A 15,469-nucleotide genomic window follows, 5' to 3' on the forward strand; every position below is an offset into this window, starting at 1 on the left:
CCTCTTCACTGGCGATATGAAGAATACTTGGCAGAATTAATGTTTTCCAAACCTGTCGTTTTTGTTTTAGAGTAAACGAAAACATAGTTTACGGACCCTAGACATAGTCAAATTGGCTAGAGCAAAGAACAAGCGTTAGCGCCCTATGCACCTAAGTCCGAACCGCCCTTACTGTAGTCGGTCGAACAAAAGAAGAAAAACGAAACTCATAGTTTGATGGCAGATTTCCAATCCTGTCATTGTTAAACGAAAACACAGTTTGATCCTGCCAAACTCAAGAACCCAATTTCAGCTTGTTTGTTCTAATATGATTTGTAACATGATTAAGGGGCTCATTTCAAAAGTGCTTTCTGATAACCAGAAGGGCTTTTTGCGACCTTTGACAGAAAAAAAGTTAAAAAGAGTTTTATGGGTTATGGAAGCACTTGAATTTTACTTGGCAATTTGTTGTGCTTATAGCAAAAGCGCTTATAAGCAGAAGTGTAAAGAGTTAACAGACCATTCATCTAGGTGCTAGCCCTACATGGTTATGTTATTCCCGAATGGACTTTGGTTACTCTGATTATACATCTATAATGTTATTGATGCACGCATAAGCGACTGTTCTTGATTTGATGCAGTCGTTGTCTCATAGCTTTGGGTTGGTGGGTTTTCTTAGAACAACAAAATAGACGGTTTAGATTATCATACAACATTACAAGATAAGAAAGAAAGCCAAAAAAGCAAAACGAGAAGAGTTTTATGGGTTATGGAAGCACTTGAATTTTACTTGGCAATTTGTTGTGCTTATAGCAAAAGCGCTTATAAGCAGAAGTGTAAAGAGTTAACAGACCATTCATCTAGGTGCTAGCCCTACATGGTTATGTTATTCCCGAATGGACTTTGGTTACTCTGATTTTACATCTATAATGTTATTGATGCACGCATAAGCGACTGTTCTTGATTTGATGCAGTCGTTGTCTCATAGCTTTGGGTTGGTGGGTTTTCTTAGAACAACAAAATAGACGGTTTAGATTATCATACAACATTACAAGATAAGAAAGAAAGCCAAAAAAGCAAAACGAGAAGAGTTAAATGAGAACGTTGCTAGTCGAGAAAAAAGTTAAAAGCGTTGGCCCTTGCAATCAACCAGCTGCGTTATTAATAATTCTTAAACTCTGCCGGCATTAATGTGGGGACAAACACAGATACTTCATATTTCTTGGAGAATGTTTTGTTTAATGTTCCAAAGTTTTTGCCTTGTTTTCTTCAGTTTTGGCTCCCAAATTAGTAAGACAAGTTTGAAGCTTTAATGATATAATTCAGAAGTTTGAAGCAGAACTTCCATTCCGATCACGTTGAGTTGAGGTATGCAATAGCACTCTCGGCATTGGCACGGTTCAAGCTTACCCTTGTGTTGATTCATGATTCGACTCCATGGTTTGCTTGAGCCGTGCCAATATCCGGGCGTGCCAAACTCGAACTTCTTATACAAACACTCATCTCCAACTGCAAAGCACGCTAACGCTATATCAATTACGAGTTTATAGTAGCCTTCATGCGATTAGTGATAATCAGTTAGCAAGTTAATGAAACATCAAATATTTACTTCAACCTACTTCACAACGTATGCAATCTTGTGATTCTGTTCATTTTCTAGGTACTCGTTTTCTAAATATTGCATAAATATTCAATTTCCTCCAATATTTATTACAAGACCTTGATCTAAAATCTGATAAAGGGGTTAGCCTAACTTATAGCATTGTCTCAGCTAGCTACACAAGTAAAGGTGTTCAGGCAGCTCTCTCACTTCCTTTCCTTCACCTTCCTGCATGAATTTCGCGTTATCAACCGCCTATATTTTTAGATTGATTGTCGAAAAAATGTTCTATACATTGAGATATTTGGCTGTTATATCTTTGATTAAGAAACCATTAACTAAAAATTTAACGGGTAAAATTTCTATTGTATAAGATACACCGAAACATTTTGTGAAAATGCCACAAACGAGGTAGTTCCAATCATGCCTCGACGTTTCGTATGGGTTCGGGTTAACTTATAGATTTGGTTCAACCAGTTGTACAAGTAAAGGGGTTGGAGTTGGAAGTTAATTTTCATACCAAAGCCCCTTTTTGTATTGTAAACTTTGCCTTATGATTGCTCAAACATGACAAATAAAATTGATTGAGCAACAAGTAATCAAGTAATTAAGTAACTTTGTAGGGTTACCAACTTACCATAATGTCATGACTGCCCAACTTTCTTTCTTTGATTTCATCCCAAGAGTTTAGCAATATTCGATAAGTTTTTCAGCGTGACTGTCACACCATCACGTAGTATTATCATTTTATTCATGTTATAACACTTAGATATGTTTGTTGATATTGTACTCTATGACATCAACCATGTCCTTCACCATTATTATAACTCGTTAATTAGTAACACGACGTAGTAGTTTAACCGCCACAACGGATTTCACCATAAACAAAAAAAAAAAAAATTTCCATGAAAAATAAAGTAAAAATCATATAACAAATAATCTCTGGATCAGAAGAAACCTCTAACTGCCAAAGAAAACGGTTACTCAATGGGAGTAACAAAACCCGTCACAAAAAACCAAACCCACAAATAGAAGTTTTTAGCGGCTGTCTAAATCACATTTGACTCATTATTCTCTATATAAAGTTTCACCAAACCAGTCTCACAAACCAAACCATTTGAACCAACAAAAACACACACAAACTCTCTCAAAAAAAAAAAAAAAAATGGCTTCGATCTCAAAACACTTGCTTCTCTTCTCGTTTCTGTCCCTTTTCGAGTTGTTCGGATTCTCCCAAGGCCGGCAGCTTACTGCATTGCCGGATCAGAAGGCCGCTGCTGGTGGTACGCAATGCCTGCAGAAACTGATTCCTTGTCAAGCGTATTTGAAGGCGCCGGAGAAGGCTCCCTCGACGTGCTGCTCGCCGCTCAAGAAGTTGGTTTCGGATGATGCGGAGTGCCTTTGCACCCTCTTCAGCAACAAGGACATATTGAGCAGCCTTAACATCACGCAGGCTGATGCCTTGAAGCTTTCCAAGGCTTGTGGTGCCAATGCTGACATTTCAAAATGCAAAAAGGGTAAACTGAAACTTGAGATTTCTTTCTTTTTTAATAAAATCAAAGTAAATTTAAACATTTTGGATTTTGTTTGTGGGATTCATATGTTTGTTTCCATGGATTATCGATGCTTTCTTTCTTTTTTGCTTGTTTGGGAGAAAAAGAAAGGGAAGACATTAATTTTTATCTGAAGCTCTGAAATTAAGACAAAATCTTAGGTGTAACCGGTGTATATATCATGGTGCCCTTTGTTTTTCTCTGGCAAGCATACTCCCGATTGCACCTATTGTTTCTCCAAATGATTTCATGGTATTTTAGTCTGTGTTAGTGGATGCTAATTAACAGATAATTCAATCTTTATGTATGATTGTTTATCTAAATTTGTTGTTTTCTTCCATCACAGATGCAGCATCACCAGGCACTTCACCTTCTAGCAATGGTAAGTTCCTACTACTTTTTCTTGCATAAACATGAATCATGTCCCGTCTCGCCTAGATTAGCATCATTGCTCGATCAAATGACGGCAAAAACATGCTGGATTTTCGAAGCTTCACGGTTAGATTAGTGTCCTTAGGTCATCTCTAATCAAATGAGGGTGAAGGGGTTCTCTTTAGTCTTATAGCCTTGCAATAAATTATATTTTAATAAACAGTGCTAGGTCATATTTTATACTATCTTCAATCGATGAGACCAAAGGATTATAAGTCAAACATAGCTATTTGACAAAAAAATCATCTTTAACCGAGGAGGCTAAAGGATCATACATCAAACATAATTTATTATTTTAATTAAATTGATATGGTTAATTAAATTAAACTATCATATTAAAATAAAGTTTTCGGATATATTTTGAGGGTCACTTGTCGCCAAATGAATAAGCCTCCGTATTTCTTATCTGTATAATCTCAATAATTTTTTTGATAGGATTTCGAGTGACATATGTCGCTAATGTGAGTAACTCTCCAGATTTCTTATCTTCATGTCATCTCAATAATTTTTCGAATATGATTTCGGATGACACGTGTTGCTAAATTGAGTAACTCTCTAAATTTCTTATCTTTATGTAATCTTAATAATTTTTCGGATAGAATTTCAAGTATCACGTGTCGAGATGTAATTGGTTGTGCAAATTTTAGATAGGTCACTTCTTATTTTCAACTTTCAATGTTGTAGGAATGGTGTAGGTATTTATAGGAAAAAAAAATTAGAATTTTTTTTTTAAAAATTCGTAGAAAAAAAATTCAAATTCTAACGGTAACCTGACGGCAGTATAACGTTAGCTAGCTGACATTATACTGATACCATGTAGCCGTTGGCATTCAAATTGGCTGAGCTGGAGGGCTGGCAAAATGTTAAGTTTGACATTTTGAAGTTGAAGGGCTAGTAAAATGTCAAGCTTGACATTCTGGTGCTAGAGGACTGGGCTGGCTGGAAATGGCCAACCCGCTGGCCTGATTTGGGGGGTTTGGGCTTGGTGGAGCCCACAAACCCTTTAGCCTAGCTCTCGAACTATTTTTAATTTTATGACCCTTTGACCAAGTCGGTTAGAGATGACCTTACTAATTGTACATTGTACATATTTCTTTTTGTGCCAGGTTCTTCCTCAGGCAACTCTCCCGGCGGTACAGAGAGTGCAGCTTACGCACCGTCCGCGCTCGGCGGATCGGGCTTTGCTGCCGTCTTCTTGGCCTTTATCATTGCAGCATTTTAGGGTTGTCAGTTTAGTTAATCATCAGACATAAGTTATATTATCAGATTAATGATTATTGTAATCAAATGACAATGCTCTTTCTTTTCGACTTCTATGTATCTTCTTATTGCTGTAACTTCTTAGTATGCTCCATAACATCCTATACGCCGAGTTTTTTTAACTATCATCTTGGTAGATTTATGTCCGCGGAGATGTGAGTTAAGCCGATTGATAAGAGTAATGTACTCGTTTCATTGCTTTCGAATTCAAATCCGCTCATCTCTAAAATAAAAGTAGTTTAGAATATCGTATTGTCAAACAAAAGAGAAGTGCAAAACCCCCAACACAAGAATTTATGTTATAAAATCAAACAAAATCGTGATTTGTCCAAACCCACAAACCCAAATGCAAAAAGAAGCGATTTTAAGGACACAAAATTCTGAAAAACTGATTAAACATCATAAAAAAAAAAAAATCCAAAACTTGATTCATACAGAGAGGAAAAAATAAGAAAAAGAAATTCGACATGAAAAACAAAAAATCGGCTGCCGACCATCTCACGCTCTCCTCTCATCCTTTATTCGGACTTGAGACGGGCAGCGAGTAAAAATTGGGGTAGAATTATAAATTTACGAGCGTCTGAATGCAAGAGTCGCAAAGGGAGAAGCGACACCTGCAAGCATAGCTGCTCAAGAAATCTCGGCAACTAAAAGGACTGTCTGCATATTTTATCAGTCCTCCGATTCGGAGGACCAAACGCGCCAGTAACGAATTGCCTTTTTTTCTAAAAAACCATTTGTACTTGTACTGAAATCGAATTTAACAAAAACCCAAATGAAAAATAATCAAGAACAGTGAGTGAAACCAGAAGATGATAAGAAGGAGATGAAGCTGCAGAAGGGAACGAAAGGTTTTATATAGAGGAGTGTAGAGTGTGGCTGTTTTAAAACCCTAGTTAGGATCTTCAAGTTGGGCCATTCAAACGATCTTTTGTGGGCTTGATTTGGGTTCGAATTTTGGACCCATTAATTTAGTTGAACCATCATACTGTCACGTGGTGTAATTATAATGCATGTTATAACGTGAGAGGTGCTATTCACACCTTAATTTTTACCTCTCATACATGGCTCTCAATTTTCAGCCGTTAAATCAAATGTATTAAAGAATATCAAAGAACATAAATTAACAAGGGATATGTGCGAGTTAAAAATGAGTATGTAAATAACTAGATACACACAAATTCAAGTTGGTTATCTAGCTAGTCAATCTATCTCATACAAAAATTTCTCGTTAAGCAACTATGTTATACCATCACGCGACAATGTAACACTTGTATTAAAAAATTATTCACGAAATGACTAGATACACACTAGAACATGAAAAAAATTTAGTAATAACATGTGACAGTGTGAGTCGCGCGACTCTCGCACTGCAAATCTCTCTTTGGACCTTGAATTTGGGCCATTTAACCAGTCTTTTTGGGCTTCACTTGGGTTTGAAATTGGATTTGGACCCGTTTAAACCACAATGATGTTTGGAAGTTCTTTCTCGCAGTTCATAAAAGTTCAAAACTTTAGAGCAGAGGCATTAAAACCTTAAGCCCTTCTCCTCGATCGCAGCAAGAAACACAGCCAAATGCTAGATTCGTCGACATGGCAGCAAAAACCTCCATTGCCAAAACCATAACCAAGCTTTATTATTCTAGCGGCTCCCATTCTTCTCACCGCAAACATCTGGCCCCACTCTCACTCTCTTCTTCCTTCTCCAGCTCCTCCCCTGCCGACGCTTCCTCAGCAGCCGAGTCTCAATCAACCATCTCTTCACAATCTCCAGGTGGGCCTTATGTGTTGTTCTTGTGTTTTCTGCTTCTGAGGTTTTCTTAATTTGCTCGAAATATTCTAAAGATCGATGCTTTGATTTGTTTTGTGTAGAGAGGGAAAGGTCGAGATTGTCGAGATGGTTGCTGTTTCTTCCTGGAGCTATCACTTTTGGCCTTGGGACTTGGCAGATTATCAGAAGGCAAGAGAAGGTGTTGATTTTCTCTGAATATCTTTTATTTCCTGCTTAAACAATTAGCAGATTTAGCAAGTTTGGAGACTGATTGTTTTTGTAATACACATAAATATTGAAATGTATTTCAGGATTGACATTTTGTTTGACAAACATTTATTGCAAAACCGAGCATAGTGGCATTCTAGGATTCATACAGCCAACCCAACTTAGTGGGATATGGTTTTGTTGTTGTAAACATTTCACACATTAAAATTATTTGAAGTCCAAAGATTTCATAGGTTTTATATATGTGTCCAAGCACTGCTTGTTGTGATATAAACAATCACTAGAGGTTCTGTATGTTTTCGTTAAGCTGAACATTTTGTTCTACGAATTATCAATATACGAAGAAAATTGATACTTAGCTTCAATTAGACCCAAAAAGTGGAATCTGGGATCTGGTTAGGGAATTAGTTCTAATGTTGCATGTAGTGGAAACTTTCAAGAATTGGTTCCTTGTGCACTTCACATTCAAGCTTAGAATTGCATTAAAATACGATCACTATTGACGAGTGTGTTCTTGGTACAGATAAAAATGTTAGATTATAGACGGAAGAGGTTGGAATTGGAACCTTTAAACTTGAGCAATGCCTCTCCATCAAGTCAAGAATTGGATCAGTTGGAGTTTAGGAGGGTGAAATGCAAAGGTTATTTTGATGAGAAAAGGTCAATCTACGTGGGCCCTCGTTCAAGAAGCATTTCCGGCGTGACTGAAAACGGTTACTATATCATCACACCTCTTATCCCCATCCTTGAAAAACCGGAGAGGTAAATGTTTTGATGTTTCATATGCTTAATTAACTGTGATTATATAATGAAACTGCTAGATATCGTGTTACTTTTTGTCTTTCTTATAAGTGCTTAAAGGGCCTCTAGCATTAACAGGGTGTTAAATTACATGGAAACATTCAGAAGTTCTTCCTGCTTATTGTTACAGTTTCTCTTATACTACGGAGTGAAAGAAATGTTAGTTAAGTTGCTAGGAATCTGAGTGATTTAATACAACGTCAAACTCTGGCTCCAGTAGAACATCCTTGGGTTGAAACAAATAGTTTCTTGTTCCGTTATGTGGATATGGTTTTAAGTTCTAGCCTTATATAGAGAACTTGAAGATTCCACTAGGCCTCGCTTAATCTTATGTTTCGATACTATATTTATTTGTCATCGTGACTTTCAAGCTAATTGCAACGCTTATCTGTTCGCTGATGATGATATTAAATGTAAATCTTCCAGTGTGCAGCCACCAATATTGGTCAACAGAGGATGGGTACCCCGAAGTTGGAAAGATGAGGCTTCAAAAGTTTCAAAAGATGGTGAACAGCCTTCTGATATAAAACCCTCGTCTGTCCAAGAGACTGAAAGAAGGTCTTGGTGGAGGTTGTGGAGCAAGAAGCCCGAAGTTGTTGAGGTTGTTTGTTTTCATCGTATCAATCACCGTTTGATGGGGAGAACATTGAAGAACTAATCTTAATTTGTGCCACTTACAGGATAAGACCCCTGCTGTTGCTCCTGTGGAAGTCGTTGGAGTAGTTCGAGGGAGTGAAAAGCCTAGCATATTTGTTCCACCAAATGATCCAAACTCCGGTCAATGGTTCTACATTGATGTTCCAGCAATTGCTCGTAAGTGTGGACTCCCTGAGGATACTGTTTACATTGAAGACGCAAATGAAAATGTCAATCCAAGTAACCCTTACCCACTTCCAAAGGATGTCAGTACCTTGATTCGGAGTTCTGTCATGCCTCAGGACCATCTGAATTATACTTTGACATGGTATGGTTTTGTTTCTTCATATCATCATATCATGCATCAAGACTCGAAAAATATGAAGACCCGCTGTGGCATTGTTCTCTTACATTTGTTTTCTCTTGGTTAGGTATTCCCTCTCTGCAGCAGTTACATTCATGGCTTTCATGAGACTAAAACCAAAAAAGAGCCGGAGATAGCAGATACGCAAGAGATTCCGGTAGCTATACGAGAGAATTTGATGCTCTGTAACATTGAGCCGTCGAGTCAATTTTGTTTATCGAACTGTTAGATTCTTGATGATTGGAAACTGGAAAACATTTCCGGTTGGATATTGGCTGTTTTTATCGGTAAACCGCTCGTTCCAAGCTGAATTATCGCAGCCAAGGACAATAATGTTTTTGCTGTTCGTGCTGCCCTCGTAGCGAAGATAGCAGCGTTACGAGGGAGGGCCGATGTAAAATAATGATCAGAATTCCTTAGTACCTTTCTGTTTGGAGGTATTCTTTGTTAACTTCGTTCAATCATACTTTCGCATTGTTGTATTTAGTTCCGGTTTCTTTTGTGTTCCTTGCAACTTTCTCACACATCTTTTCTCCACCTACACGGTTTATTCCGGCATTTCAATTGAATAAAACGAAAGAAAAATCAAGCTACAGAAATAAACGGGGATATGCAGAAATGGAAAAGCGTGCGTAAATCATATCCCTTTTGATCTTTCTATTTTGGTGAAGATGTCGCTTGCCCTTCACCTTGCAACACTTGGCGTGACCACCGTGGTGACTTACAATCCCGATTGCGCGATGACGGAGTGTTGCAAGGTAAGGGCATTTAACATCCTCGCTTGAAACCAAATTTGTGTACAAACTGAGACAATTGGCAAAACTGTCGATTTTCTTTCCTGTATGTTGTACACTGTACAGAATTGTACATAAGAAAGAACTGCTAAAACTAAGAAAACAAATCAAAGAATTCCGGCCGACGAACACTAACGCCGGCAGGCAAACAAACTACGTGGGTAAAGAAACAAATTTAAAAGAATGAAATGAATATGGAAACTAACAAAACCGCGAGGAAGGGATTCATTCACGATATACATCTTACAAGCAAGGGGGAAGCGGTCATCCCTTCATGGATTGCCTTCAACAACGCCACAAACTTGAACGGACTCTCGTCGGAAAACCACTGGAGCTTCCAAGTCATGGAGCCTGGAGCAATCTTTTTATCATTTACACTTGAGTCTGAATTGCCCGCTCCGGCTGAGCCTGGAGGGCAGAACTCCGACATTGCACACGCAACAGCTATGGTTACACACCGACTTTCTCTGACATCGACAACCTAAATGACAACAAACGAGACATCAACCCCTAGCTCTAACGAAAATGTTACTGAATCCAGGTACGTTTAGATGGAATTTTAAGGGAAAAGCTAAAAATCAGTTTGAGGCATTACCAACTCAGATATGTCGGCAATAGAGCAACACAAGTCAAGTGAAAAATATGGGGGCAAAGACGCATCCATGCATGAAGAGCTGAACTGCATAAGGTCTTCAAAGCACAAAAATACGTGCCCTCCAGCCACAAATAATGATCTTGAAAACCATGATTCACCTGTCATATACGAAATAAGAATGTTACCGAGCATGAAATTTCTGTTTTTTTTTTTCTTTATCAGAATAACTTGGAAAAAGGCCATCCCCGCTTTGAAAATTTGACTCCAAAGTGACGTTCGAAGAATATGATAGTGAAATCTCATTATTGACCATCATCAAACTTCATGATACAAAACCAACAGTAGCGTAACAAAAGCTAACTATGGGATGTTCTCGACATGTTTACCAAAATGATTATTATAAACTTGGTGCCTTTTGATTTTAACTAACTCAATTCATGACAAGATTACAATCGACGGCGATATATATGAAAAGAAAACTGATGACCTAAGCATACCTTCATTATAACTACACCAAAACTGTACCATAGAATACTGGAATATGCTCACTTTTGAACCTCCACATATTTGTTTCTCAAATAACTCCACCTGAACCTGCTCCAAACTGCCATTTAAATTCCCAAAACCCGTCTATCACAACAAGGAAATCAAAATATTCGCATCGGTTATCAAATAAATAATAGACATCTGAAGGGGAAAAACGATAACTACCTTCTTAAGCAAAGTTCTCCATTTGGGGCAAAAGAATCGATAACTTTTAAAGTAGAAAGTAACTGTCTTGATTTTTCAATGCTTCTAGTTTTAAACAGGTAAGTCGCTCTGCCTCCTACATACACCCTAAGCCAACAGGAAACAACACCGTTATTACGTTGCAATTATACATATTTGCAATATGTAGTAAGTACCATTAAGCACTAACCTCACAACCTGAAGCCCTATACCAACTACAACTTCTCTGATATCCTCAACCCTGTGACGACCCTGTAACTTTAAGATGGTGCCTGCAAACAACGATCACACTGAAAATCAGCAGTCATAAATCTAATCAAAGAGAAGAACAAATTGCCCAAGTAATAATTGTCAAAGAGGAAAACTTTATGAAATATGTCAGTCGCAAGGACTGCGTAACCTAACCTGACCCATCTCCTGCAATTCCAATGGGCAGTACATAAAGCTTGTCTTCACTACTAAGTACAACAGCAACTTCTCTGCATGTAAAATAAAATACATAAACATATAAAAAAAGCAGAGAAGTCTGAAACCTGACCGGACATAAGCACAAATATTAGAATGGACAGGAAAACATTGTTAGAGACAATACGATTCAAGCATAAAAAGACAAATTAAAAAAATGTTCACCTTTCTCGGGAAAGAAAATCCCGCTCAAGTACACAACAGCAACACAAATACTGCCTACATATCTCGTGATTTCGTGAATCTGCGATATTTGTATTGAAATAATTCTCAATAAATTCATCACTTCCTGAAGATAAGATTTCGGTTATTGAGGCACTGCTTCTATTTGCCAACATCTGTTTCTTATCAACAACTTCTTGAAAATCACTCCCATAGAAATATTTATTCTCTTGCTTATTTTCGATTTGCCCTACATGATTATCTAGATTGCCATTTGATTTTGGTGACAGTTCTGCTTGCCTAATCATGTTATCATCTTCTACTAGAGCGATAACTCTTCTTTTAGTCCTCTGTCTTCCTTTCCTCCTCTCCGGCAAATCACCCTCTTCATTAATGCAATTAGTAATTTCAACATCATGAGCATCAGCAGGAATGTGACTGGCACGTACGCCGACCGAACATCTGTCAACCTCATGTTTTATGTCATAATACTTGAAACAATTTTTAGATGGGTATTCTTCCGCACTCTCATTCAACAAGTTCTCAGGAACCGACTGCCTAGATTCACAATTTTCATCTTCACTTGAGCTGGTATTACTATCAGATGATGCCACTGAATAAGACTCTGCGGATAACTGTAAAATTTCCTCCTCTAAGTTATGTCGACGATGGAGAATGTCCTTTTGATAATGGGGCGGTGATCCTGGGTTAGCAGATGATGAATAAGACTCTGAAATATCATCAATGACAGACAATGCAGACATACTCAAATTTTGGACCATCCTATGACCTCCATCAGTGGTGAATGTCTGAGTATGGGAACTTTTAGCCTCTGAACTGAAAGTACTTGTCCCTTCATACGAATATGCTTTTAAGTTCTCCCCGATATCTCTACTATCCATGCCAACTGGGCCGACCCTACCAGCATTCCCCACTGATTCTAAAACATTTGTACTACTCTCGTCTCCTGATGCTTGAACATATGTTGATTTTTCACCTAGCTGCCTCCAACTTGCCTTGTTTTTTATGTAGTTTTCCTTCTCAAGATGCAATCTAGCCCTGCTATATCTACTGATGTCTGCATCATTCTCAGAAGCACGATCTAACCATTCCTTGAACTCCCGCAACCAAAGAACGGAGCGCTCTTTCTTCATTAGCTCAACTCTAGTCATCAAATCAACAATTTCAGCTTCATCGTCAGATATGACACCATCCTCTCTGCTTTGAATCTCATTGTCACAAGACACAGAGTCCTGGTCAGAACATGTGTTCTCCTCTTCATTAACAATTGATGCAAGACGAGATACCTTTTTCTGCAAAACAGCAAGGATGCAAGATTTTATGACTTTCTAGTTTATAATGGAGTAGACGATATATATAGCAACCAGCCCCCAATACCAAGGTTTTAGCATGAATTTATACCAATACTTGTGAACAATAATGACCTACCCTTTTTTTGTTAATAATTGAATCTCCTTTATCATCGCACTTTGCAGGAGAATAAAACCCAAAGCTGGCAGGTCGCTTGTGCCTGCTAGCAATAATAAGTTGCCTCTTCCAAAATTCTCTGGTGCTGATCTCCTTATCATCTAACTTCAACTAATCAGCCATACGACAGATCAAAAGACAAAAGTTAGAAAAACAAAATTAGTAAATGACGTGAAAAATACGTAATGAATGTTTCAAAATTTTATATTTAAGATCTATGTACTTCAGGTCCAGAAGAACGAAGAAAATAATCTGAAATGAATAAAATGATGAATCTTAACTTACTTTTTCTGGATTAGTGACATAGCTGAATGCTTGTGACCGATACCAACTGGCACAACATAATGGATTCCCTTCCAACCACAAGTTTTCAAGAGATCGAAGTCCAGAAAGGTATTCTAACTCTGAAAAATTGGAAAGAATATTGTAGGAAGCATCAAGCCCTTCCAGTGACTTCAAATTCTCAATCCCTCGCAATGTAGTTATAGCATTGTTCCTCAAAACAAGTTTAAGTAAACGGCACGTGACCTGCATGGTCCAACAACAACGGAGTATGGGTCCAAATCTATTTCCTAAACAGAAAATTTACAGCAATAGAACACGAACTACAGAAAAAGCACTTCTTAGTACTTTTATCCATGTAATATGCGCCAAAATAAACCTTCTTGACAGAATGTTAACCAAAAAGATCAAATCTTGTTCAATCTTAGGGACTATAAAAATGTACTCTTCTCGGAAAAATTTATGCATACAACTTCTCAAAGCAATCAAGTGTGGACTAAAACACAAACCTGACCAAATGACGAAATCGTTCTGAGCTGATTGAAACCGAGGTCTAGGTGCTTCAATTTGACACACTTGCGAAGATTATCAACCTTTGCAAACTTGTTCCGGCTAAGGTCGAGAGTTTCGACAGCAGGAAGAAGTTGCAAAGACTCATCCATGAGAACCAAGCCATTACAAGCACACGAAGCGAATGACAGGCGGTTCCACTGCGGCGAGTCCTTAATCTCTGCAATTCTACTCGCAAACACATGCCGCAGAGCATCCTAACATCATTTTCCCAACAATTTAATCAAATCAAGGGCCTAATTAACCAAATTAAGAAGTTAAAATGCTGATTAAGTAGCTTAGAAAAGCAGATTTTAATCAAAACATTGAAAAGCAGAGCAAAATGCAGGAAAACTCACAGTAGAATTATGGCAAATGATCTTCTCCAAGGTGTGCCGCAGCTCGAGCAAACCTTTCGCGGCGGAGGTGGACAAATCGCATCCTCGAAGCTCCAAAACCTTAAGCCTCCCAAACGGCCAAAACGACAGCGGCGTAGGGTCCCTGGCGGAAGGCGGCAGCACCGAAACGACCTTGAGGGATGTCAAGAGCCTGAGAATCCTCCTCAGCTGCTCGAGCGCGCGGTGGTCTCCAAGGTCGGAGACGTAGGCGCGGAGGTAATCGACGGGAGCGCCGGCGAGGAGGCTCTCGAGCTCGTGCAAGGCCTCGAGCCGGGAGTTGACGTAATGGAACCCAGCCGGGTTCAGCTTCAGCACTAGGCTCCCGTCGATCAACGAACCGGCCTGCTGCTCCACGAAGTGGACTAGCTTCTCCAGGTAGCGATCTCCGGTGACAACCGCCATCGAAATCGGCGACTTCTCCAGGTCAATCTCGGAATTTCACGACGCGGAATCGCATGTCTGTGATACCGCTAGCTAAATTGTCAATTAGCACGACTTCAGACAGAAAAAGAGGGAGTTTTTAGAGAGAGAAGCGGAGGAGCCACGGCGGTGGCCGGAAGAGGAGAGAGAGAGAGAGAGAGAGAGAGAGAGAGAGAGAGAGAGAGAGAGAGAGACGTTTTCAGTATTCGAGAGAAGAACATGAAGACATTAATGATTGGGAATACGAGAGTGATCTCTCGATTTTTGGTGGAAACTGGAAAGGATTTGGGATTTGGTAAGTCTGAGAAATTCGGGAGTAGGCTTTAATGAATTGGAATTAATTCCCAAAATTGAAGGCGTAATAATTTGGAGACACCTGGCCTACATGCACACAGCAGTTATGGGACCCGCCACGCGTTTTCTTGCTGTTCGTTCGTTCAGGTGGCGCGGTTGCAGATCCCGCCACCGTCGTGCCGGTTCCCGGGTTTTGTTTGTCTCCGTTTTTTTTCCGCTAGACCGGGTTTTCTTTTTTCTAATCTACACCACATATTAACAAAATTCAATTTATCAAATAAAAAAAATGAAAAGGCCAAATTATTCCGGTTAGCGAAACTAACAATATGTTTGGATGAAGAAATTTAAGATTACTAAGAAATTTTAAAATGACGGAAATTGAAATGACGAGATTTTATTTTTTAGAATTTGTGAATTTTCTTGTTTGGTAAACCTAAAAGAACAATGAAATTGAACACGGAATTTGTTATCTTTAAACTTTAAATCACAGAAATTACAAAATGACATCTATTTATATGGAATTTAAATTTGAGAATTGGAGTTTCCAAATCCAAAGTTTTTTTCCATATGGAAATCTAAATTTCTATGTTTATGAATTCAAACAAGGGAATTGGTGCATGTCAATTTATAAATTTTGATTTTTACCTAAATTCCAGGTTTATTTCCCTC

At 38.5% G+C, this 15,469-nt stretch overlaps 3 protein-coding genes across 6 annotated transcripts; 2 read left to right on the forward strand and 1 right to left on the reverse strand.

Annotated features, from left to right (window-relative positions):
* The first annotated feature begins 2,690 nt into the window (after positions 1-2,690).
* LOC137711749 (non-specific lipid transfer protein GPI-anchored 3) lies at positions 2,691-4,874 on the forward strand. The gene is made up of 3 exons (XM_068451002.2): positions 2,691-3,096; positions 3,479-3,514; positions 4,671-4,874. The coding sequence occupies exons 1-3, from the start codon at positions 2,745-2,747 to the stop codon at positions 4,784-4,786; spliced, it is 504 nt and encodes a 167-aa protein (XP_068307103.2). The 5' UTR covers positions 2,691-2,744; the 3' UTR covers positions 4,787-4,874.
* Positions 4,875-6,296: 1,422 nt separating this feature from the next.
* On the forward strand, positions 6,297-9,110 carry LOC137710690 (surfeit locus protein 1). The gene is made up of 6 exons (XM_068449792.2): positions 6,297-6,598; positions 6,697-6,794; positions 7,347-7,585; positions 8,051-8,225; positions 8,305-8,588; positions 8,692-9,110. The coding sequence occupies exons 1-6, from the start codon at positions 6,418-6,420 to the stop codon at positions 8,759-8,761; spliced, it is 1,047 nt and encodes a 348-aa protein (XP_068305893.2). The 5' UTR covers positions 6,297-6,417; the 3' UTR covers positions 8,762-9,110.
* A 327-nt stretch (positions 9,111-9,437) lies between these two features.
* LOC137710689 (uncharacterized) lies at positions 9,438-15,045 on the reverse strand. 4 transcript variants are annotated; one of them, XR_011064999.2, is made up of 11 exons: positions 14,048-14,839; positions 13,649-13,906; positions 13,143-13,385; positions 12,819-12,968; positions 11,373-12,682; positions 11,148-11,221; positions 10,933-11,014; positions 10,725-10,850; positions 10,511-10,607; positions 10,014-10,171; positions 9,438-9,899 (listed from the first exon to the last, which is right to left on the reverse strand). XR_011064999.2 is itself a non-coding variant. In XM_068449791.2 (11 exons), exons 1-11 carry the CDS (start codon positions 14,486-14,488, stop codon positions 9,648-9,650), a joined length of 3,201 nt encoding a protein of 1,066 aa, XP_068305892.2. In that variant the 5' UTR covers positions 14,489-15,045; the 3' UTR covers positions 9,438-9,647. The 4 variants fall into 4 exon arrangements, 1 of the variants encoding a protein (XP_068305892.2); XR_011065001.2 differs by having other exon boundaries at positions 10,725-10,839; positions 14,048-14,818; XR_011065000.2 differs by having other exon boundaries at positions 10,511-10,617; positions 10,725-10,839; positions 14,048-14,818.
* Positions 15,046-15,469: the final 424 nt, after the last annotated feature.

Source organism: Pyrus communis, chromosome 6 (genome assembly GCF_041283825.1).
Source record: "Pyrus communis isolate YQ-2024b chromosome 6, ASM4128382v1, whole genome shotgun sequence".
NCBI classification, from domain to species: domain Eukaryota; kingdom Viridiplantae; phylum Streptophyta; class Magnoliopsida; order Rosales; family Rosaceae; genus Pyrus; species Pyrus communis.

Coding starts and splice junctions, on each gene's coding strand:
- LOC137710690 (XM_068449792.2), top strand. CDS start 6,418: ATGGCAGCAAAAACCTCCATTGCCAAAACCATAACCAAGCTTTATTAT. Junction 7,586..8,050: donor ATCCTTGAAAAACCGGAGAG/GTAAATGTTTTG, acceptor TAAATCTTCCAG/TGTGCAGCCACCAATATTGG. Junction 8,226..8,304: donor AGAAGCCCGAAGTTGTTGAG/GTTGTTTGTTTT, acceptor TGCCACTTACAG/GATAAGACCCCTGCTGTTGC.
- LOC137711749 (XM_068451002.2), top strand. CDS start 2,745: ATGGCTTCGATCTCAAAACACTTGCTTCTCTTCTCGTTTCTGTCCCTT. Junction 3,097..3,478: donor CATTTCAAAATGCAAAAAGG/GTAAACTGAAAC, acceptor CTTCCATCACAG/ATGCAGCATCACCAGGCACT. Junction 3,515..4,670: donor CACTTCACCTTCTAGCAATG/GTAAGTTCCTAC, acceptor TTTTTGTGCCAG/GTTCTTCCTCAGGCAACTCT.
- LOC137710689 (XM_068449791.2), bottom strand. CDS start 14,488: ATGGCGGTTGTCACCGGAGATCGCTACCTGGAGAAGCTAGTCCACTTC. Junction 12,969..13,142: donor ATGTCACTAATCCAGAAAAA/GTAAGTTAAGAT, acceptor ATGGCTGATTAG/TTGAAGTTAGATGATAAGGA. Junction 10,851..10,932: donor ATAGGGCTTCAGGTTGTGAG/GTTAGTGCTTAA, acceptor CTGTTGGCTTAG/GGTGTATGTAGGAGGCAGAG.